General features: G+C 36.0%; 1 protein-coding gene across 1 annotated transcript; it reads right to left on the minus strand.

Annotated features, from left to right (window-relative positions):
- Positions 1-400: 400 nt before the first annotated feature.
- Positions 401-23366, minus strand: angpt2b (angiopoietin 2b). Its single transcript, XM_026288866.1, has 9 exons — positions 22470-23366; positions 14627-14773; positions 13115-13236; positions 10419-10651; positions 10064-10188; positions 7472-7573; positions 5460-5626; positions 2439-2569; positions 401-1114 (listed from the first exon to the last, which is right to left on the minus strand). The coding sequence occupies exons 1-9, from the start codon at positions 22749-22751 to the stop codon at positions 954-956; spliced, it is 1470 nt and encodes a 489-aa protein (XP_026144651.1). The 5' UTR covers positions 22752-23366; the 3' UTR covers positions 401-953.
- Between the last annotated feature and the right edge of the window lie 1895 nt (positions 23367-25261).

Genomic DNA, 25261 nt, shown 5'->3' on the forward strand with positions numbered 1-25261 from the left:
TTGGAAATCAAAATCCATGACCAGAATGACAATCAAAAAACACCACAACCAGTGTAGCCTGATTCACGAATAAAGAACTCTTATAAACTGATTATTTTTAGTTAAATGAACCCATAAATAAATCCAAATCTGATTCCCAAATGAATGAGTACAGTAGTTTGAAGAATAGTTTGATGACTTACCGGTTTGAATCAGATGATGAATCCTTCACTTCATTCAGTTGAAATGAATTACTGAATCAATACTTCTCACATACTCACAAGTTATCATTTGAGTCACGTCAGTATCACATTTTTTTTTTTCTGCTTGATTAAACAATCTTTTTGCTAAACATGCATTTAACAAATTACACATTTACATATCATGAAAAATATAAGTTTGTAATGAAGGAATATTCCCAAAGGCCTTTATTGTATGAAAGGTTGGAACAGAATTCTGTAGGAAAGTCTGGATTAATGTCTGTTGTTTTATGACAAATATATATTTATAATGAAAGGTATGCTTATAAAACATACACCTGTTTCAGAGTCTTGAGCGCTTTTATAAAGGTATTCTCTCTTAAACCCTTTAAAAGCACTAGAATGGGAGAAGAAATCTCAGGAGAGCCGTCGTTCCACTGGATAGAGGAGGAAGATAGGTTAGTGTTTTACCAGACAGACATTGGGCTCAAACACCAACTACAAATGTGAGCACTGATCAGCCATTTCAGTTCATTGCATTTTTCATTGGAAGAGTTTGCTATACAGGGAGATAAAACATTTATGGTGCAATTTGTGTCTGTTTCGCCAGACTAAACAAACAGAATGGAGACAGATTGAATGGCTAAAATGGCATGGGCATAAGCTGTCCAGTGCTCAAGTTGGCCATAATTTTCATTGATGTCACCAGCTTGTTTGGATGATTTGGCTGTCAGTAAAGTCAAATGACCCATTTGTGAGAGTCTCTTCCTGCTTTTAGAAGTCCACAGGCCGTATCATCATAGTGGTCATGGTCGCCATCCAGCTCGGCCCTTTCCAGTAGTACCACTTTATACTGTTATACCGTATCACATTGGAGCTTCCAGAATAGTATATCCCATTGAGATTGGAAGGACCACAAGCTTCAAACCACCACCCTACAGGGACAAAAGGCAGGTAATTTTAATTATTTTTGGATTGGTTTAAATGTCCTTCATTAATATTTAAGAGGTCATATCAATCAGATTTTCCTTCATCTTACGAAATAAAATAAAAGCTTTAGTTTGAGTGAATTTTGTTATGGGCATATTATATGTGTCTGTGTTTCAAAGCTTAATTTATTTTTCACTTTTATTAATATTTGTAGTTTCACATATTATTATCTATTATTATAACATAAGCTTTTATTTCAATTAAAAGTAATAGTCCATCCAAAAATGAAAATTTGCTGAAAATGTAATGAAATTTAACATCACTTTCTCACCAAAGGGTCCTCTGAGTGAATTGGTGCCATCAGAATGGCAGTTCAAATTGCTGATAAAAACATCAAAGTAATCAACATTTCTCCAGTCTCCATTATTGTCATGATTTTTTTTTTTTTTTTTTATCATTTGTTTAGAGTCTCATTCTGACGGCACTCATTCACTGCAGAGAATCCATTAGCAAGCAAGTGATGTAATGCAGAACCTCTCCTAAAGAAAAACTGATCTACTGTACATCTTGGATTGCCTGAGGGTGAGTACATTCTCAACAAATGTAAAATTTTGGGTGAACTATTCCTTTAATAATAACAACACTGAATATTGGCTTTGTAAATGCAGGCTCTGTCAGAGGTAATCTGCCACAATACTCTGCAGAGGTGCATCACACTGACTTGGCATTGAGATAAAATAGCAGACAAGCTTCACATTTGTTTTGATTTATTGTAAGCAGCACACAAGGGATGGATTCATGGATATTTTGTGAGTTACGTTTAACTGTTTGAGGTAAGGACAGAGCTTGGTTCCAGCAAATCTGATCTGTGGCTCTTCCTTACTTTAGTAAAGAGTGTCCAAAGTTTGTTTTTAACAAGGTCCCTGATCACATCAACCCAAACTTCAGAGTTTGTGCAGCACAGTAAAGTGAGGATTGTTTTGTGGTTCTATCAGGGTGGAATGCAGGCTTTGGAAAAATGATGCTATTAAAGTATAAGGCACTGCCTACTGTATTGAACCAACAGCAAACCTACATTACCTGACTAATCATATCGATATGAAAAAAAAATAGTTTATACCCCTTTTGATACAGTGCCATATTTTGTTTCGATCAACATCATTATTTAAGTCAAGTAAATGTGAACTGCTGTTTTAATTAACATACACTATCACTACTTTTTCAGTTGCCATTGAAATCCCATTGACTTGGGTGATGTTGGAAAACAAAAATTCTGTATATGCAATTTAATAATTACATACACTGTTAGAAAGAATGTAAATATGATACCTCCTGTGGCCATCTGAGCACACTTGCAGCTGCACTGGTCATTGTCCTGATCCTTAGTGCTGAACAGAGTTCCTGAGTGGGTAAGACTACTGGTGCGTCCAGCTGTACCACTGAAACCACTTGCATGGAGACTAAAGAGAAAAAGAAACACGTGGATGGATAGAGAATAAATAATACACAAAACATGGTTTTTAATGTTTTTTGATACTGCAGACTCCCAAATATGGTGTTCCCCTTGTGAGGGACCCCCGTATATAAATATAAAGGCAAATATATATGCTACCCTTAAAAGGTTTGGGGTTAGTATGATTTTATTTGATGATATACTTGAAATACTTTTATTAAGCACGGATCCGTTAAATGTAAATGAAAGTAAAGATATTCATAATGTTAATCTTTTGAACTTTCAATTCATCAAACAATAGATCGATCATAATAATAAATGTTTCTTGGGCAGCAAGTCAGTGTTTTAGAAAGATTTCTGAAAGATCATTTGACACTGAAAGCTGAAGTAATGGCTGCTGAAAATTCAGCTTTGCCATCACAGGAATAAATCTGATTTAAAAAATAATAATAAGAATAATAATATTCAAATAAATAAATATGCTTCTTTAAAAAAAATAATAATAATACTACCACCCCAAATCTTGAGCACTATTTTCATGCATATTTATAAATATTATGGGTTAAAAATGTTAACTGTTTAAAATATGATCTGGATTTTTAAATTGACAGTGTGTTTTTTTTGTCTAATTAACATAAAATAATTTGACTGATCTCCAACCAATGACAAGTGTAGAATGAAACTGTAATCATTTCTGATTTATTATTGTTGTTGTTGCATCACAAAAAAGTTTTCCCAGACCCCTATAGCACCTTCAAGGTCCCCTTGGGGATGTAACCCCTTGAAAATCAATACTTTTACAGTAAATATTTGCATAAACATTCCTATCATGTAGTCTTAGTCTTAAATCTACCTCTATAAAGTGTATGGTAATCTATGTCTACAGCTGTGCCAGAAAACTTTGCTACTACCGCCTTCTCTTTTTTGCCACTTGTTGTATTAATCAGCCCCAACACATACCCTGTTTTAGATTAGTTAACTTAAATACTATACACAAAGGATCACGTATAATGTTTTTGGTTTTTTTTATTATATTTTTAAATAATCAGATGAAAACATCTACATCTATTACATCCACTGTTAACCCCAGTAATTGGACCTATATAAGATATTCCTAAGTGATTTATCTTTTCCTCTTTCTTATTTCGCTCTAAGACTCATTAATGTGTATTCCAAAGATATTCGCCCTCCATTATCCACAATCCATTGTTGATTTTGTCTCATCAGGAAGAATTGCGAACACACTGTGTCAGAATAAGGACCACACAGCTAGGAACTGCAGGAGATTGTTTTGGCATCAAAACATTTTTGCACCATAGGTTGCTTGGCTGGTTAATCCCAAACCGGCTCAACACCCTCGAGACCATGCCAGGATTCTCAGCACGCTAATAAAATGCACACTTACCATATGAGGTAAACTAGAAAACAAACATGGTGGGATTTGGCAAGTGTTTGTTCAGCAATTTCTTTACCTGTTTACACACACACACAAACACAATTCAGCGTTTCCTTCTGATACCACTGCTACAACACTCTATCATTCTATAGCTGTATTCCAAATCATTTATTTTGAGTTAAATTTAATATTTCTGGTTCTGGTTCATTCACTGTATAAGTATGCCCACAAGCAATGCTGCATGTTTAATTGCATCCCTTAAGAGAGGTGTGAGATTTGTTTAACTCGGCAGTTTTCTGGCAAAGCCTCATGCTGGAAATTGTTTGCCCTGTTCCTCTTTTGTAGGCAGATCTGCTCCTGGGATCAGCAGACCAGAAGCAATAATGATGCTGGGAGCAATACTGGTTTACCGTAAATTTAGCTCATCATTTTTACTTGTGGACATAATCCCACAAGTGTCTCTTATCCCAGGAAAAATGACAAAGAGAAAACATTTAATGTGTCAATAATATGCTGAAAATATGATTCACTTTGCAAATCTGAATGCAAATCAAGTCTTAAACAGATTATGAACAAGAACAATTAGATACTGAACATATTCTACTTAAATGACACACAATGTATAAACATATACAGCATTACTCCCACCAGCTCAGTTCAGTCTGGCTTTGACTAATACATAGAATAAAACACGGCTCTGATGAAAAACCCAAAATACTAGAGATTTTATCTTCTGCTAATTTGTTTTTCCTAAGTCACTTGTATCCATATAGGGGTTCTTTATGATGGAGACTGGTAGGATGTGTTCGTCATGGGTGATTTTATCCCCAGCACTTGATGAAATAGATCAGGGATGCTAATACTAGGAAGCATCTTCAAATGCTGAGTAGGAGTTTTCAATTTGTGAGAGGGTATTATAATGAGTCTTGTGCTGGAAGTAATCATTTTTAATGTTGTGTTGAGTGATTGTTGCAGTTGCCATCAGTGGAGGAAAGCTTTTGGCTGGAATGTCCTCTACCACACACTGCTCTGCAACCTCCCTTTCACTTTCCACTGCTTGTTATCCGTTCCAGTTAAATCACAGAACAAAATGCAACCAAATGTTTTTCTGTTGCTGATTTTGGTTTACTCAAGTGAAAGGTTATATTAGGGAACCCCTCATAGTTAAGGCAAAAACACTGCCAATATACCAATCATATCCGAGCTCAAGTTGGTTGGAAAAAAATATTTCACCCTCAAATAACTGTGTAAAAACAGCCACTCAATGTGCTATTGAAGCTAGTTTATAAGATTAAGTAGTTTTTTGGTAATAGAAAAAACAAGCCTAGACCAGCTCAATACATCACTGAGACTATTTATCAAAGTAAAAATAAAACATTATATTATTTGCACATAACTTAATTATATAAATTGTCATGAGCATCTCTTTTATAAGCAAGGTTATGCCCATCTGTATGCATCACAACATCTAGAATCAAGAGAACAAGGAACCTTTTGGTACCTGTATTTCTTATCCTCTCCATCAATGTAGAAATGGTCGTATTGAGAATAAGCCTCCTGTCCCTCTGCGTCTTTGAGGTGGACCCGGAGAGTGTAGTCTTTTGATGTTGTAAGCAGGTAGATGGCATCATTTCCTAACCAGTGTTCTCCCGATGGATCTCCAAATCCCTACGTCATACAAAATGTGAAGTAAAATCAAAAATATTGCTTTATCTGCTTGACATACATGTCATTTTAACAATCTCCGACAAACAACCTGAAGTCATTCCTTTCCCGTGAAGAGTGGTGTACAGTTTACTTAGAACCTATTTTCACTCAGACTGCTGACAAAATGTTTAAGTACAAAGAATTAAATTAGATTTTCCTTTAAAATGTACTCACATATCTATTGATTATTTTTTTTACTATGAAAATTGTAATCTACATTGTACAGGAGGTATGTAATTCATATTATTTGTAAATGCCAAATATTTCAGCTCCAGCTATAAGCTTTGAGTGGGATGAAATATTCAAATTTTTGCGGCTAGACTGTATGTGACTACCACACAGGATGTAATGTGTTATTTTAAACTAAAACTAAGAGCATGAGGTGTAAATTACCAGTATTTTTGTATTCTGTAAAACAGACAATTATGAATAACTATGTCTACAATGATTATTTTATAAGTATTGCATAATTATTTACACTGATAGCAGAAAGACGCGTCAGAAGAACAATCCTGGAGTTCCTTGTCACATACTAGTAAACATTTCACAGGACCTCCCATGACCACAGGAAAATGCTGCATTTCCATCTGTTTGGCCCAGCAAATGAGACGGCACATTTGAACACTGTGAGATGTGGTAGTGCAGTTGGGCATTCAAATGCTTCAATGCACACGTTATCAACAATCTACAGGGGCTCCCCACTCCCACGCTCCATCTGGGACCAAATATTTATCATTCACTTGTAAAAACATTTTTCTTGGAAAACAACAGGGAAAAGAGAAAGCAAAACGTATGCGGTTCTGACGCACTCCCAGAGCAGCTATAGCAATTTGTCTGTTGAAGTGACCCAGGTGAGATGTATTACCACTGTTTTTGCATTTAAAACTCTATGGTTTCCAAACATATCAGCTCTCCAGGGAGTTGTTAATTTCACAGGTAGAAAACACTGATTTTAAGCAAGCGTTATAGCATTGTGTGCTCTCCTTTTATTCTATAACTTGTTTTAAAAAATGGACGTAGTGCGTGAATGATGACATCCTACTTAAATTCTAATGTCTTTTCTTATCTTTCCTTTTCAAATGACCCTGTGACCGAATTAATATATACTTATCCTCCCAGATAGGGAGGGGATGCAGGTGTAACAACATAGGGAGACATGGGAATGCAGAGAGAGCCAATCAGAAATCCCTTTCTTGAAGAAAGGTCAATGGGGTCACCAACACATCAGTATTCTATGCCTATACACATAAGACACATCACGCATGAGTTAGACTTTCTCCATCAGTGCAGGTTAAATATGTGTTTTAAATGTTAGGCGCCTCAGATTAATGGTAGCTGAAGTGGATATAAATCAGAAATCTCAATGAAGGATAGACGGACCCACATGTAAATGATAAAGTATGTCTTCATTAAAGGAGTGATCATACTTCATTGTCCAAAGCAAAATCAAAAAAAAAAAAAAAAAAAAAAAAAGTTAAGCAATCTTTAATGGTGGCACAAAATCTAATTAATTCAGCGTACTTGGTACAATGTTCACCTTGTCAGTTATGATGCATGACAATATGTGCATTTTTTCAAAACATGACTGATATTGTGGAATTTACCAGATGGGTTTTCTTTATTCCAATCTTTCTCAAGATATTAGATAAATGTAGACCTGCTTAATGTAGATGTCTGTGATAAAATAAACAATCAGAGATCGAAGATTGAATTTTAAGCCAAACTGTGGAAAGTTACAACACTTGCTCCCAAAGCTATAGCATACGTATACAGTTAAATGGATTAAATGTGCGAAATGCTTCCTACCAGTTTGTAATCATTCCAGCCAAGGTTAAAATTGACGGATCCATCATAGCGATGCTGAAAGACAGTCCAGCCTCCCCCTTTAGTTTTCATGTCACAGTATACCTGGTTAGAAACAACCATTAAGAAAAAACACATACATGCAATAGAAATATATCTTGCCAATATGCTTTGTATACATTTTACACCGACAGAGACTGAGCGATAACACTTGTATGAGCTACCTAGGAAACTAAATTAAACATTCCATTTCTTTTCAGATAATATTTGTGACAAAACTATTTGAGAAAAAAAATGCTGTGAGACTCTTTACAGGTGCAAATTAATTGTCCATGATTTCATCATTACATTGATATTATATTCTAAATTTGGTAAATATTCTCACACTATTCAGAAAATAAGTGCCTTTTTTGACATTTGACCACTCGAACTACTGTAATTTCCCAGGATATGCCACAAAGCACTAATCTCAACTCATGATGTTTTGAATAAGGACCTTTCTTATATCTGTGGGTTACACTTACAAAATAAACTGATAACTGAAATTGTAGAATATGAACTTTAAGAGTCATCATGAAATCAACAAAAACTAAGGCCCACAATCCTTTTAAATGTGCATGGGGATGAGACTGCTTCACAGACCACAACATTTGGACCTCCGAGGCAGGACATTCTGTTCCCGTCCACAGTGAGATGGTAGGTCTTTAGGCTATATGAGTACTCTGCTGGGTTTGTATTTAGCTTTTAACTTTGGTTAACCACTTTGCAGTAAACTTGCCAATGATGAAGTGTACCAATTTTAACCATACAGTACAAACAAAGTCTCCTGCGGACATTTTTGGGACATGAGCACACTTGTCTCGGTGCAGTTTAAACACTCAAACTTACACTAATTTCTTCATTGCGATTCCACTGAATCTTTTACTAACCATTGATTTGGTATTGAGCACAAAACAACTGAATAATTTACTGTTTTGTTTCAAAAACAGCAAATTAGTATGAGCTATGAGCGGCAAAATAAAATAATGAAAGGCCAATTCATTGAATTCCATCATCCGGATCCATCAAAACTAATTAAAACCAATCCCGTAAAGGATTTTATTCTGAAATATTAAATAGTTCTAGCCTGTGGGTGTCAAGTGAAAACATTCCAAGTAAATATCCTCTGAATGATTTTTCTCCAATTTTCCCAGCTGTTTTTGAGAAGAATTAAGCGTAAGAAGGCTAAAAGCAATAAGATCTACTTGGCAAAAACAAAAAGTGGGATAGTGCACATTTCCATCCCTTGGCAGGACCAGCTCATTTAGCAACACATGAAACTGTCCATCGTGAAACTTTAAACGGCTAATCAGGGTTTAAAGACAAAGCACTTGCATTAATGACATCTGTAGAGAGTTTGCTTTTGGGGAGTATGAATTGATTTCATTCTTATTCGGCACAACTTATCCTTCTATTTGCATAACAGATGTAAGGGAGACTTTTCTTAGCTTGTCTCTGGCAGCAAAAAAAAATAAAAAATTGAAACTTTCACAGAAGTTTTTTTAATAAATGAGCATGACTGATCAAGACTTTCCAAAGGAACCATTTATCAATCAATTTCAATCAGCACTGATCAATATCATTCAAAATATAAAAAAGAGCAATTTGAACTCTAAATGAAGAGAGCCACCCAGTGTGTTTCTCTGAGGGGTAGCACAGAATGAAATGTTGGTGATACTACAAATACCAGCTCGCTCTCACTTTCTGTATTAAACCCTGTGTTGGCAGGAAGAACCCGAATCTTTGCCAAACACCTGGCTCCTATGCCCACAGGAAATGGAAGGAAAGACGAACGAGTGCACAGGAAAACAATGAATAACAAAACAATTTGGGCCACATTTTTAAAATGTTCATCACCCCAAGAGCCTGCCAGTAATTAGATATGACTCTGGAAGTCAAAGGCAAAACACAAACCTTTAGGAGTTTTCTTGTGGTTCAGTGGGGCAAGATTTTGAAATAAATATGGGTGCATATTCTGAGTTAGATGGACTGAGAATTGGCCTGAAGGAAATGTTTCTGACTTCTTGATTTGGTTTTCTTTTCCACATGACATTTTCATCTTAGCCTTTTTTCAAAGACATACTAAAATTGCAGTACATTAAAAAATGTTGTCCTTCCAGGTTATAATTTAGTACTCAAAAACAAATGTCAGGAGAGCTCAGTTTCTTCAGTAATCAAGATACATGCCAAGATTCATACTTTACAAACTGGTTTTGTTTTGTATGCAATATGTATTTTTTATTTATTTATTATATTTATATAGAATTCTGTCACACTTTATTTTAAGATCCAATTATCGCTAACAAACCATTAACAACGACATTTGCCGCAGTAAACTTCTAATTTGCTGCTTATTAATAGTTACTAAGATACTAAATTTAGGCATTTGGTAGGATTAGGAATATAGAATATGGTAATTATGAATGTGTGCATAAGTACTAATACACAGCCAATATGTTAAGAATAGGCATGCTTATAAGCAACTAGTTATTAGTGAAAATTGGTCCCTACACAAAAATGTTACATGGAATTCCATAAAAGTGAAAAAAAAAAAACCTTAGTTTTCTGGGTGGAGTTAGGAAGATGAATGCTGTATATCCCACTTTCTGTAACTCCAGATTTTAATATCTCAGCACAGTCTCTGAACTTTAACATCTCCTTTTCAACTGGAGGGGAAATATCTGGAAACACACAAGGTATTATTAGGTTTGAGAAAAATAAATACAAGTATACCCCAGTCCTATTTTGATTGATTGAATCAATTTTGATTTACACTGCAATCTTCTTGGAAAATTGTTAGACAGACCACTTCTGGGAATTTAAGCAGTTGTCCAGTTTAGAGAGACTCTTTTATTCCCACTGAGCTGGTCGTATGCAGCTTAGCCTTTGATAATGTGAATTTGGCACTAACCATTACAGTGAGTGACCATAGCCAGTAGCTGCTGCACTGTGTCAGTCAGTGTGGCCTGCTGTTGTTGGAGCAGTGTGCTGTTAAGAGTGGAGCTGGCCAGTTCTCCCTCCAGCAGGCTGACCAGGTGATTCTGTCTGTCCAGAAGCTCCAACAGCTGCTGTTTCTCCTGCTGGATGGCCTGTAGCTCCCTGCTGTGCTTGGCCTCCATGGCAGCAAAACGCTGTTCCAGATAGCTGAGAAGAAACGGGCTGGTTCATATATGGTCTTGCTATTTGGATATTACAAGCACAACAATTTTAGAAAATTATTTATATATTTTCTGATATAACAGTCCAACAGCACTGAGATTTTTCACTGTTTGCATACATTTTAATGCATACATTTTAATGCATAATGCATACATTTTAAATAAATGTATGCATTTAGCAGACGCTTTTATCCAAATCGACTTACAGTGCATCCAGGCTTACATTTTTTCACATGTTTGGAACGACAAAAAAAATAAAAATCACTTTGTTCATTTCTTTCATTTGAGCGGAGTTAAATTAAATTACTATGGCTAATTTTTAATATGTTCCCTGAGTGATATTCTTGATTATCAGTAAATGTTGAAAGACTTTTTATTAGCAAATTTATTTATAAAGGAATTATTATGTTTTACCATTTGTATTGCTACAGTATGCTGACGGGAAGCACATAAATCGCACCTTTAGACACAATTGTTCTGTCTTACTATATTAAGTGTCATATCAAATCCTAATTTTAAATACTTCACTCTGTGTGTGAATAGCTGTTTGTTGGTTCATGCTGCTCTCAGCACAGACGACACCCTTGAACAAGCCTCTCAGATTCCACATAGCACACCTCTGTGAGCTCAAGAGGCTAGTAGACCTGTAAACACCTGGACTCGCTGCCATTCACAGATGGTGTTGTTGCCTGGGCTTCTCTATCAAAATCAAAATCAACACTCTGACAGGCTGTGTGAGCTGGCACCGTACCATGCTCCAAATAAAGACAATAAATCCCACAGGCCTGATCTTTATGAGTCCGACTAATGACTTTGCAGCAGTTTTGTTATTGAAACGATCCACCCACACAGATTGAATAAGCGACTTTCAGCTAGTCGAAAGAAACATTCCCTAAATCTCTGTTTGCTTGCTCTTTCTGTTCTTCCAGCATGCATCCCTTCAAGGAGCTCTGCACTTGAGTATACCTTGTCATGTTGTCTGAAAATACACAAAATTGTTTTTAAGTTATCTATCTTTTAAGTTTATTTGTGGACATGAAGCATTGCTGTTGTTAAGCTGCAGCTTTATTGTAAAGCAGCTTGTCTCAAACTAATATCTAACAATATTTCACTCCTGAATAGATTATCTTACTGTCCCATATCCAGACAGAAAGTTTCCACAAAAAACCTTGCATATTTTAATTTTGGTTAGCAGAAAGATGCATAATTACTGAGCCATACTAAGACCACCAGGGAAAGATGAAAATGTGTTTCCTTTATTACTGGCTCTTGACAGCCAATTTACTGTAACAGAGTGCTGTTTTTTGTGTCAAAGGTACTTGGTTCTCTGCAGCATCATTGTTTATTTGAATGTAATTATAAAGTCATAAAAGAGATGTGAAACAGGTGATGCTTGTTTTCTAACTCATTTTCAGTATATAGGATAATAAACACCTGGAATAAACAAGAAGATGAGATGATTTTGGTCTTGTTTGCAGCTGATATTAAAGGGATTGGTTCAGCCAAAAATTTAAATTCTCTCATCGTTTACTCATCCTCATATTGTTTCATAACCTGTATAATTGTCTCTCTTCTGTAGCACAAAAAAAATGAGATATTTTGAGGAATGTTGGTAACCAAACATTTTGTTTCCCATTGACTTTCCCTGTATTGACAAAAAATACAATGGAAGTCAATGGGAACTGAAACTTCTTGCTTACCAACATTCTTCTTTTGTGCTACACACAAGAAAGAAATACACACAGGTTTGGAATTACATGAGGATATGTAAATGGTGACAGTGCTCTTTAATCTTTACTCACTTTTATTCATCTTCAAAACACAGATGAAGATATTTTAAAAGAAACCTTAAAAGAGATTCCTGTCCCTCCACTGAAAGTCCATTCTACTAAGATAACATCTTTTAATTGTATATATACATTGGTCAAAGTAGTGCATACATAAAGAATATCAGATATTGTAAACAGATGCTCAAATGCACTTGCTTGATGCACAAGAACAAATTTCATTTTATTCTTGCACATCAAGCAAGCATGTTTTAGTTTCTGTTTACTATATTTGATCAGCTCCATGAATGTGCGTGGAATCTATGTTTAATATTAGAGTTAAGTACAGGAGGACATGAGGTCCAGTGGATTTTATTTTGTATAAAAAAAATAAATAAAAAAAAACTACATAAAAAGAAAGCTGAAAAGAGGAGACATGCTCTAATTAATACTATTATTGTGTGATGTGTAGTTCATGGACAGACACATATTCATCTTTTTGAACAAACTTGTATGTATGAACAACTTCTGAGGTACTGTTTAATATCACTGTTTTTTTTTTTTTGCATCTTTTTGTGCTGTTTGCCTTCCTGTGTCAAAAATACACATTGTAACAATTTTAGAGACAGAGTTCATGTACAGGAATGTGTGACTGAGACGCTGCACATTTACAGATCACTCACCTGTTTTTGTCATTGAGGCGGGAGACCTCCTGGGTTTGCTCTATGAGCTGCTTCTCCAGTCGGTTGGTGCTCAGAGAGTATTCCAGCAGCTGGATCTCCAGACGACTGGTTTGGTTCAGCACCTGCAAACAGGCCCACATGACAGACAACCAGAAAGAGAGATTACCTTTAAAATATTCAAAGACATGGGAGAATGATGGCGCTTTTCTTGTCCAACTATGGTTTTTCATCTCTGCTTGAATGCAAATGTACAGGATTTCATTTTTTTCCCCAAGAAAACGCTGTAGTTAAATGTTGAAGGTAGTACCAGATGTTTCCCTGCAACATTAAGTTTGCCAGCTTTATCTTTGAACAATGTTTGAAGTAGCAATTCTGGAAACAAATACAGTGTGTTAATAAGCTTTCATCAGGGTTAAAGTAATAGTTCACCCAAAAATGTAAATTCTGTCATTACTTTTATGTTGTTCCAAATCCGAATTGCTTTCTTTCTTCCAAAGAACACAAGAAGGAATAATCCATAGACTGTGCTGGTCACACTTTTCCATTCAATTACAATATATGCGGACTGAAGCATTCAAGCTTCAAAGAGGATGCAAATGCACCTTAAAAATTGTATTTAACAAAAAGTATTTTAAACTCATGCATTATATTATATGATAGTTTTGTGTTAGGAACATTGAAACATTTATGCATTCACTCGCAATCTTCCTCTTAAATAAGCTGTAAACCACTGTGACTAAATCTTTTGATTCACTGAAACGATTCAGCTCGAAAGAATGATCACAAATTGGACAGATCCTCTTCATAGCTGCATAAAAAGACTTAAAATCTATCCTTTTGTGCACCACAGAAAAAAGAAAGTTATGGATTTGGAGCGACATGAGAGTTGGTTCAATTCTGGATGAATTGTTTCTTTAAGTTTGTGAAGCCATAATCAAGTGATCCAAACACTCCAAAAGTCACACGTAGATCAGCGGTGATTATCCCATCATGCCTGTTCCTTCAAACAGCTACATGTTTGTTTGTTTTTTCAAGCAGCTCAAACACAGCAAACACACTCAATATTTTTTCTGGCTGCACTATGAAGTTTAATGTACTGCTGATGGTAAAAAAAAATTAAGGTAAAACATAGCAGTGTGAAACAATCATTCTTTGAGAGGATAAACACTATTGCTGTTTTAGTTGGACTGTATTCACTGTCTCTCTGATTCTTTTCCAACACTACTCTGCATGGCCACTTAACCTTGCTTCTATTGGCCATGAATTCAGATGAGTAAAAAAACAAACACACACACACACTATCCAAAATGGGCAGCAGTGCTTTAAGTGTCAAATGTGATGCACTGAGGCCTAATTTTGTGAACTCACTTACTGCACAAAATTACCAATTCCCAGACATTGAGCTCCAACAATTTAATTCAATTGAAGCCACCAATGCAAATTATTGGGCAGTTTTCTCATTATAATAGAGAATTTTGGACAGTTCGGACAATCCCATTTGATCAGCCTTACCTGTGTCTCCACATCTGTGAGTTTGCGTGTGTTTTCTGCTGATTGGCTTAGAAGATTGGTTCCGATCTCCAGCATGGTGGCTGTCTGAGTGTGAATGACATTCCGCTCCATCTCTGATCTCACGTTCTCCTGTATATAGCTCTCCAGCTGTAAATATGGCACAAGACACATCAACAAACATACTGTACACCAACATCTCCACAAGAGAACTTCACAAGAGAACGTAAGCTTGCATAGGCAGTATTAACGCACGCTAACTTAAAAGCCTATTGTTTATGTACATATATATATATATATATATATATATATATATATATATATATATATATATATATACAGTGCCGTGAAAAGGCCCAATTAATGTTTTTTTTTTTTTCATTTGTTTGTTTTTTGCATATATTGCATATTTGTCACACTTAAAAGATTCAGATCATCAAACTAATTTTAATATTACACAAAGATAATGCAAGTAAATACAAAATGCAGTTTTAAAATGCCCCTCCTGTTAAAACATGATCTTTGATTAACCACATTATTTTAGGCCATGTCCACACGTACACTGGTATGTTTATAAACTGAGTTTATAATTCAATTCTGTCATCATTTAACTCACATGGTTCAAAAGAACTGGCTATACTGTATGTAACACATTTTATCAAACAAAATATTTCTTGCTCAATCTTCTTTTTGTAATGCCGATTTGATTCTTTACACAACAATGACTTTAAATTATCTTTTGGGAGTCATTTTTCAAAATGTGATGTGTGATTAATCAATCGCACATCATTTACAGTAATTAATTAGATTAAAATTACCAGCCCTAATGTGTATGTATATATATATATACGTGTGTGTGTGTGTGTGTGTGTGTGTGTGTGTGTGTGTGTGTGTGTGTGTGTGTTTGTGTGTGTGTGTGTGTATGTATTTACAGGTGCATTTCAATAAATTAGAATGTTGTGGAAAAGTTCATTTATTTCATTAATTCAACTCAAATTGTGAAACTCTTGTATTAAATAAATTCACTGCACACAGTCTGCACATAGTTTAAGTCTTTGGATCTTTTAATTGTGATGATTTTGGCTCACATTTAACAAAAACCCATCAATTAACTATCTCAACAAATCAGAACATCGTGACATGCCAATCAGCTAATCAACTCAATACACCTTCAAAGTTTTCCTGAGCCTTCAAAATGGTGTCTCAATTTGGTTCACTAGGCTACACAATCATGGGAAAGACTGCTGATCTGACTTTTGTCCAGAAGACAATCATTGACAAGGAGGGTAAAACACAAACATTCATTGCCAAGAAGCTGGCTGTTCACAGAGTGCTGTATCCAAGCATGTTAACAGAAAGTTGAGTGGAAGGAAAATTATTTTAGTGAACTTCACAAGGAATGGACTGAGGCTGGGGTACTGTTACCAAGTGGTCCAAAGTCCTCTTTTCAGATGAGAGCAAGTTTTGTATTTCATTTGGAAACAAAGGTCCTAGAGTCTGGAGGAAGGGTGGAGAAGCTCATAGCCCAAGTTGCTTGAAGTCCAGTGTTAAGTTTCCACAGTCTGTGATGATTTGGGGTGCAATGTCATCTGCTGGTGTTGGTCCATTGTGTTTTTTGAAAACCAAAGTCACTGCACCCGTTTACCAAGACATGTTGGAGCACATCATGTTTCATTCTGCTGACCAACTTTTTGAAGATGCTGATTTCATTTTCCAGCAGGATGTGGCACCAGCCCACATTGCCAGATGCACCAGAAGTTGGTTAAATGACTATTGTGCTGATGTGCTTGACTGGCCAGCAAACTCACCAGACCTGAACTCCATGGTGAATCTATGGGGTTTTGTCAAGGGGAAGATGAAAAACAAGAGACTGTGTGCACTGAATTTATTTAATACACAAGTTTCACAATTTGAGTTGAATTACTGAAATAAATGAACTTTTCCATATATATACTGATCAATATTAATAGATGCCAAGAGGGGTAACACACAAAACAAACAAAACCAAAATACAAATCTGTCTGTGGTTACTGGCACCAGGCCAAAACAACACAAAACAATCAATATGAAATGCATGGTCGGATATCAACGCTAAAACAAGCACTCTACAATTAATCTTACTGACAATGCTTGACTCCCTTCGGACAAATGGACATCAGGGAACACTGTACAATTCTAATGAGGCAATACAAATACACCCTCATCCATCTTCAGTGCCACTGTCCGCAACTAAACAGCATCTTACAGAGAGGCCATGACACTGTTTGCTCCATATTCACTATACATTGCATCTTTTAGTCACAACTACTGTACCACTACTGTAACACTGGTGTGAGTGCCCTTGAGTAAACAATGTTTTGTTCACTCAGTTTAATTCCTCATTGGATGTTATATGAGGGAAGGCAAAAATAAATAATTCAAGATCTTGACCCTTAATGTTTTGTTCACTCAGTTTAATTCCTCATTGGATGTTATATGAGGGAAGGCAAAAATAAATAATTAAAGATCTTGACCATTTATGCAAACTATAAAATCGAGGCACCAAGCATCTGAGAGTTATAAACAGATGTCAGATTGATGTGGCCCTTTCATAAAATAACAGAAGAGAAGAGAAATCCTGTCATATCTTCACCATACCATATAATTTCAACGTTTTTCTTTAAGGATTTTTTTTTGCCAGTCTTTAAGTAGGTGAGCTTCTCAGCAAACTAAAGAAGCATTGATTAAACCATCTTTAATATTGCTGTTCCGCCACTTTCAGTAATGAACATTCAAAGGGTTTTAATTGAGTTAAATAACGAGTCATAAAATTGCAACTGAATTAAAAAGTGGCCAAGTCCATTTGTATTTTCCCATTTCCTGGAAAATTAGATTTATTATTGAATGGGGCCAAACATGAACACTCCAGGCTGTCTGTAGAGCTTTACTGAAAACAATAAATGCGTCTTCTCAAGGACAATTGAGCAAGAATTATTTTATTGTGCAAGACTGAACTTTTTTTTACATTATACTCACCCCCCTGATGTTTAAAAACTGTATGTTCTTTTTCTCCCCATGGTACGCACAAAAAGATTTGGTAGAGAACATTCACATATATATTTTACATACAGTACATTATCACCCACTGTCAAGATCCAGAAACAAACTACAAAAGTAGATTTGGCATTATGACATTTGGTTTTGAAACGTGAATCAATGATGTTTGCTGTTACTGACATCTAACCTGCACTAATGGTGCCATATTTAGTATACAAATTAGTAGGACTACTTTTATAATGCTTTTAAGAAGCTTTAAAGCCATGGAATTACCATATTATAGAAAAAATTGCATTCATGTTTGGAAAATAAAAACCTTTAATTTTGGGTTTGAAGTAATTCCTTAAAACTAATGTCCCCCTAAAAAGAAAAACTCACCACTCACCCTCAGGCCATCCAAGATGTAGATGAGTTTATTTCTTCATTGGAACAGATTTTGGGTTGAACTATTCCTTTAATTCACTTTTTCCTATGGTTCTCTGTCTCGTCTGTCTGTCTCTCACTCATTTTGTTTTTCCTATCTTTTTTTAGCAGGACATGTCAGTGCATCTTGGCTGCTTTAAACTGAGAGACAAAGGCTGCATAAGCAAGCAGCAGATCTGTCGTAGAAGATTATTTTGGATTAGAACACAGTGTTAAGATGTTGGGAAGCCAAGAAACTGCAACTGCCTGTGTAAATTTCACATCAAGACGTGTTCTTGCCTGGAAGAATGGTGATTTATTCACCTCAAAAACAAAAAATATATAAAGGCTTTTTGGTTTTGTTGTGCCAGTACTATGACACAATGAGCTTGTTGTGTTTTGTCTTGTTTGCTTTTCTCTCTTTTCTGAATAGTGATTGAAAATAAACATTTCCGTGCAAGGATTTGTGTTAATTGCTGTTCATAATAGGTTTGTTTAGTTTTACACCCATGTATGAATCACTTTTTATACTCAAACCATTCATGAAATGTGTGCCATCTGATTGTGCGTGGAATACACACACACACACACACATCAACATTCAAAATGGATCTATAAGATATACAATGCATTATTTATATTTTTATACCTTTTTCAGAAAGACCCAACCCTTTTTTAATTTAAGTGTCTACCTTTCTGAAGCAGTAAATGCTGGTGTTCATCATTGTTTTCTATTCAGTTATATATCTTGCAGATTTATTTCAACTGTGATCCTAATTCAGATCTTAAATGCCCTCTTAACCTGTTAAATGTCACCCCGTCCCGTATACGGGACGCCTACGTTGACTATACTATATTACAATCAAATCTAATCTAACATTGACAAACTATATACCGTTGGAAAGGTCTAAGACTCCCAAATATATATTTTACCAATATTTTTTGTTAAAAATTATGTAGGAAAAGTAATAGATGAATTTATGACAAGAGTGCACCCTCAGAAATCTACATTACAAAAGGAGCTTTGACCTTTGTTTAAAAAAAAGATTTCCTCGTTGCCTTTTTCTCCATCACATTTTAGAAATCATCAGAAGTTATATATCACTTGAAAACATAAAATCTCAAAATTCATCCTTTAAAACCCATTTTAAAATCAGACATTGCATTACCATGTAAATGGTACATCAAAATCATGAAACAAAATGTTTTCAGTCATGAAATATAAAAATTTAGGTTTGTATCATGCACATTCAAGTCTATCTTCAAAAACGTGAGTGACAGTTAACAGATTAAAGAACTTAAATGAAGTACTTTTTCTCATAAAATTTTCCTAAAATCCACTGGAATGCACTGACTGTAGTTTTACCATTTTAAATTACCTTTGAAAGCTAAAGTTTAAAAATAGCTTCTCTAACACTGGCAAAAATGTAACCTCATTCTTTTAGCATGTTGGCTTAAAGAACCAGACTACATCTGTCATATAAGTCTAATATGAATAGCAAAAAGTCCAGGAAAGATCAGTTGCAAGCAGCTTTGATGAAGACCTAAAATTTGGTTAAATACATTTAATCTATAAAAATCATAAACACCTCCTACTGACCACCCACAGGATGAATGTGATTCAACGGAAATCAGGAACTTCGACATGTATTTCGGCATGCTTGTCCCCTCATTGGAAATTCATTGAAGAACATCCAGGAATAGCTCATGTTTTCTTTGGGGGGTATGGGTCTTGAAGACCCTAGGGGTCAGATTATCATGTGTGTGTGTGTGTGTGTGTGTGTGTGTGTGTGTGTGTGTGTGTGTGTGTGTGTGTGTGTGCATGCGTCCGTGCGTGCGTGCATGTGTGTGTGTGTGTGTGAAACGGATACACCGTCTCATGTGTGGCCTCTGGCCAGAAAGTCTAGTAATACATATGCAAAGCAGATCATCTGTGGTGTTGAAAACCCAGTTCAATCCACTCAGCAGCGGGCCAGAGGTCAACACTCGCCAGTGCTCAGGAAGCTGCTGCTCCTACCGCACACTGCACTCAATGACCGGATAGGGAGTAAAATAATAATTTATACAACATTTGGCCCGCTGGTGAAAGCGTGCATATAGGCATGTCAAGAGGGTCTGTCTAGACCGCTGTTTCTAAGATATAGTAGCCACTTCACTTTTTTCCCCCTATACCTTCTACTGTCAGTTAAATGCACCTTATGCCAGATGTATGGCCTGTAAAATGAAAAGTGAGCCAACTCATGTGTGTTTTTGACCCTTTTTGTAATCCTTTGGCATGCAGGAACATTTCTGTTATGCACGTATTATACTAAGCCCACTTCGTCTCCATATTTATGGAGCAAACCGATAGGAGGGCTGAATAACGAGACAGACTTTCCAAATGGCCCATAGGCTGGGTGACAAACAGAGTAGGCCAAAGCTGGGACATGTAACATATAAACCATGTTGTTGTTTGCTTAGCACAGAACAGGCATATATTAGAAGTACTGAGTGTTTTAGAGTACCTAAATAGCAGAATCTGCAAGTGGTGATGTGACAAGTAATGACCTTCTCTTTGAAATCTAGTGCAAAGGGCACAGAGATAAACTGACTACAAACGCACAATTGATTTGAAATACTGTATGAAAAGACCTTCACTGCAAAAACAACATTATCTCAAATTTCCGAACAATAATCTGCAGGTTTTAACTGTTGGTATCTTCATAAACAGCAATATCCCTGTCAAACAGAATGTTTTCTGAGATAAGCTTGAATTATGTTAGCCAGAAGCACACTGTAACAATGTTTATCAGGAAACCTAAAAAAAAAAAAAAAATGCAGAGAAGTTAAATAGACTTATCAAAGTCAATGTATTATATGATATGACAGGAATATTTTTATTCAAGCATGGGATAAAATGACCTGCAATTGTAATTGTAATTGTAGTATCAACCTGATTTCATTCGATTACATAAGCAAAAGTTATTTTTAAGGGTTTACATTAGGTGGAAATATATATAGACTATTCTTATTACACTGCAGAATCAATGCTGCTGTTTTATGCTCTAAAAATATGATCGAGAGAAATGGATCTGGCTCTTAATGGAGGCCAAATCCATGTTTTAAAACTGATACTGACAGACTGTCCGCCAGCTTAAAAAGATCTACACATTCAGGAAATCTTGCTTAAACATGTTCAAGATTTACCTCTCTCTTTCTCTTTCCTTCCAAATTCAATAACCATGTGAGGATAATGTTTAATGCAGATTGGGACACATCTATAGTGCACAAGGATAAATAAATAATGCACATGAACTTGTTCACAAGTGGTTTGGCTTCAGAATCCAGAATTCACATTAGACATCAATTGGCGGCCCAAAAAAGCATCAAAATTATTTATTGTACGAAAGTAAACAAAATCCCCTTACATTCAAACACTAAAAATTTATATTTCCAAGAATTCACAAATTATCCATGACGTAGTCTAAACAGCTCAAATATTTACAGTTTGGTTTCTAAATGTCTAAATTTCAACAATTTCACGCTTGGCTGCCTATAATTCACTAGACGAATACATTGTGGTCAACACAAACCATGTTAGTCAGGGTTGTATTTCCTTTCACAACTTTATTCATGGTGTTCGAGGACATCACACAACCTTTCAACCTTCTACCAAGAAGAATTTTGTTCTTGTTTTAATTGAAATATGTCAAATTCTGCACTTCAGTTTCCCAGGTCACTAAAACAAAGCAGTTTTGGAACACAAACCATGTGATCTGCTTACACATACCAAATTTTGCAGCATAATACCATAACGTTTGATTGCATCCTTTGACGATCGCAGCCTTTGACGTCAACTAAAATGATTTCTAATTGCTTTAAAAGTTGATAAGCCTCTTGGTAACTTATCTTGTTAGTTATCATTTAGCACAAAGGTTCCCAAACCAAGCCGAAACCCTTAGATGTAAAATATTTCCTTGAAATCCCCCTGACATTTAAAAGTAGTATTTCAATCATTTAATGACACATTTGCATATTCACGGTTCTCTGATGTCAGTTAATGAACACATGGCATGCAAGTAAACAGGTAAAATCTTTATTTATTTATTTATTATCAGTAAGCTTTTTTTTTGTTTGTTTTTAATACAGGGTTGCAGCACCATGGTGAAAAAATTATGTTGCATTTATAACATTTTATTTTTGATTTAATTAATTATTTTTTAACAACCCATGAACACCAGAATTCCTTTCACAAACCTCCATTTGGGAAACCCTGATCTATCAGTTAAGTATTTAGCTAATTTTTTTTTCTAGCTGTACATGACCAGGACAAATATTCAACATAATCTGAGAACCACTGAAGCAAATGAAGGTTTGAGAGTGAAACAGACAGAATTAGGTTTAGATTTATGAAGCTAATTCACAATACCTTCTGCAGCCACTGTGTATTGTTCTCTGTGGCACTTTCTAGGGTCTCCAGTTTCCTTTCCTGCCAGGTGGGTTCAGCGTTGGGCGACTCCGGGGCCGAGGGCGAGTCCCGCTGGAGGGAGTTAGTCACCTGGAAGTCCCCTGCAGGCCGGCACTGCTCCACCTCTGGAAGGATAAAAGTGTAGCGGCAGGGGCCATGCTGCACCTGGTGCTGTCGTCTTTCCGAGCCAATAGCCACAGCCACTGCTGCTGCCAGGTAACACAGACACAGCAGCCAGCCCATCCCAGAAAAATGCTGACGGTAGGAAACTTATAATCCAGGGAAGGATGGAATCGCGTGGGCACTCCTCTAGAAGCAGGTCGGATGAGAGCGCTTCGCTCGGATTTGCACTTTTATGAAGTTCGGAGTTCAAGTTCTACTTGCTTCTTTCTTTTTTCCTTTTTCTTTGCTTGATGAGTTGTTCCAGGGAGATCTTATTCTACAACAGCATACTTGTAGTGCAGTTTGCCAAAAAATGCAGTAGATTTAAAAGCAGCACTGTCCAGATGACAGCCTGGAGGGGGAGATTGTTTCCTATTCCTTGCTTACTTTGCGCTCAGCACAGCTCAGAACTAGAAACATCCTCTCTGTTTATTTACCCTCTTTCTCAGTTTCCCGCTCTGGGTTTGCACCGTCCTCACTCACTCACTCGTTGTGACTGTCCAGGTTTGGAAGTTTTGAGTCTGGGAACTTCTGAACTCAGTGCCAGAGCTTTTTAAAGACTGAATCTAAAATCCCTTCTTTTGACACATAATCACTCAACCCCCTCCTTCATTCTTCCTCTCTCTCCGTCTCTTACATACTCCCCCTTCCCTTTCTCAACATTTTCGAATGGAAGCTGCAAAAATGCCCACAGCAACCACCACGAAATACCCAAACAGATAACATTCTCTTTTCATTAACCCCCTGCCATCTCTCCCTCAGAGCAATGGCTTATGGGTCCACACCTGCACAGCTACATGGGAAAAGAAGCTGGATACGGGGATGTGTGATGTTAGTGGGGGTTAAACTGGGATTTTTGAAGTTTGGAGGCTATAATCTGATGGTGATCATGCATTAAATAATTTGGTAAAAATACAGTGGATCTAAAAGAATTTCCTTAAAAATGTGTTGATAACCACCACAAAAATGCATGAGTAAATAAAACAGAGTCACGTGATCAGTCAGAGATCATCCATTAAACAGATGAAGCACACAAAATAAAAACACAATCAGGTTTACATATACCTGTATGAAACTATAATAATTCAATAAACATGAACTAAATGTAAGCAAAAGACACCCATAATGTAAATTACAGATACTAAAAAGAGAAGAAACAAAAATGTTTATTTCTAGTATAAATCACATGTGATGCGCCATCTAGGAAATTCTGGGAATTCCCTTCTACTGGTTATTACTGTAAATTATAAGGTAAATCTTAGTTTTTATTTGCAAAAACAGATTTTACATTATTGCGCTTACAATTTATCACCTTAAATGGGAAGTTCTTTCCTTTTATCTGTAAAAGTTATATTTTTCTCAGATTGGGACTGCCACTCATTATAGGAAGGTTAATATTTAATATAATGAAGCTTGCTAAATAAAGCTGAAAGAATTGCATCAAACCACATCTGCACTACATATGAATTGATCGACAAAGAGTCTGCAAGTTGTTTGAGTCTTGCCTGGTGGAATAGCATTCTAGATCGCTCTGACCCAATTTAACCCCTGGCCATTTTTCTCATAGTTTACAATGTAGATTTGTGTGTACTATTAAAGTCATCCTTCCATTACTGGTTCCCACTGACTAATACAGCCTGGCCTTTAGACTGCGTGCCAGAAACTGGTATGAATAGTCTCAGGAAGATCTGAGAGCTTAAATCTTCCTCCTTCTTTCATTTGCTTTTGCCAGACGCAAGATAAAATCAAACAGAGTCAATCTCATTCACTTAAACTGTTTCCTTTAACACTTTTACATGCTATAATTCAGAAATGGTTTACGCTTAATGGAAAGTTAGTAGCTATAAAAATCCTGAGGGTATATAATGGTATTAAGTTGCCAACACAGAGAAAAATTAATTGTCTATACATGTCTTTTCTTTGACAGGAGTTCGTCTCCTCCTCTCCCTCCCTCTTCTTATCTTTCTTTATGTCTGTTCTGACAGAACCAGGTTCATCTGTCTTGCTAAATTCTTTAGCGCAGCAGCTAAATAAGAACAGTCTGCTGGTAATGATGTGATGCCTCATGGATCAGGGTGTTCTAGAGAGTGTGTGGGCGATGTTTTGCAACTCTCTGAATGCCTTTATTGTCGCAGTGTCCATCATAGAAACTGATCAAAGTATGCATAGCGGTGTGAGGGGGTAGTTGAGGTCACGGCGAAAGCTAAAAGCTATGATCAATTGTGCAGATGTGCGCGGAGAGGCTTCAGAATATGATATGGTTTGTTTAGGTTCAATAGTTCATCGAAACAGAACAAACCACTAATTTTCCTACTCTGACTGGTGAAAATAATCTTGTTTCATCATTGCCAAACTCACTTTCACACTGAGAACCATGTGCTGATATGTTGCTCGAGTAAAAATGAGGTGATTATCACAACATGAACACACACAATTGATATAAAAAACAAAAAAGACAGAAAAAAGACTACAGTTCACTTGATATTCCATTAAAAAAAAAACATTATAAAAAATAAATAAATAAATTGTTAAATTAATCATGGACCCCAAAATTAAAGCAGTCAAGCATATGACATTATTGTGGCAGACAA

Source organism: Carassius auratus, chromosome 19 (assembly GCF_003368295.1).
Source record: "Carassius auratus strain Wakin chromosome 19, ASM336829v1, whole genome shotgun sequence".
NCBI classification, from domain to species: domain Eukaryota; kingdom Metazoa; phylum Chordata; class Actinopteri; order Cypriniformes; family Cyprinidae; genus Carassius; species Carassius auratus.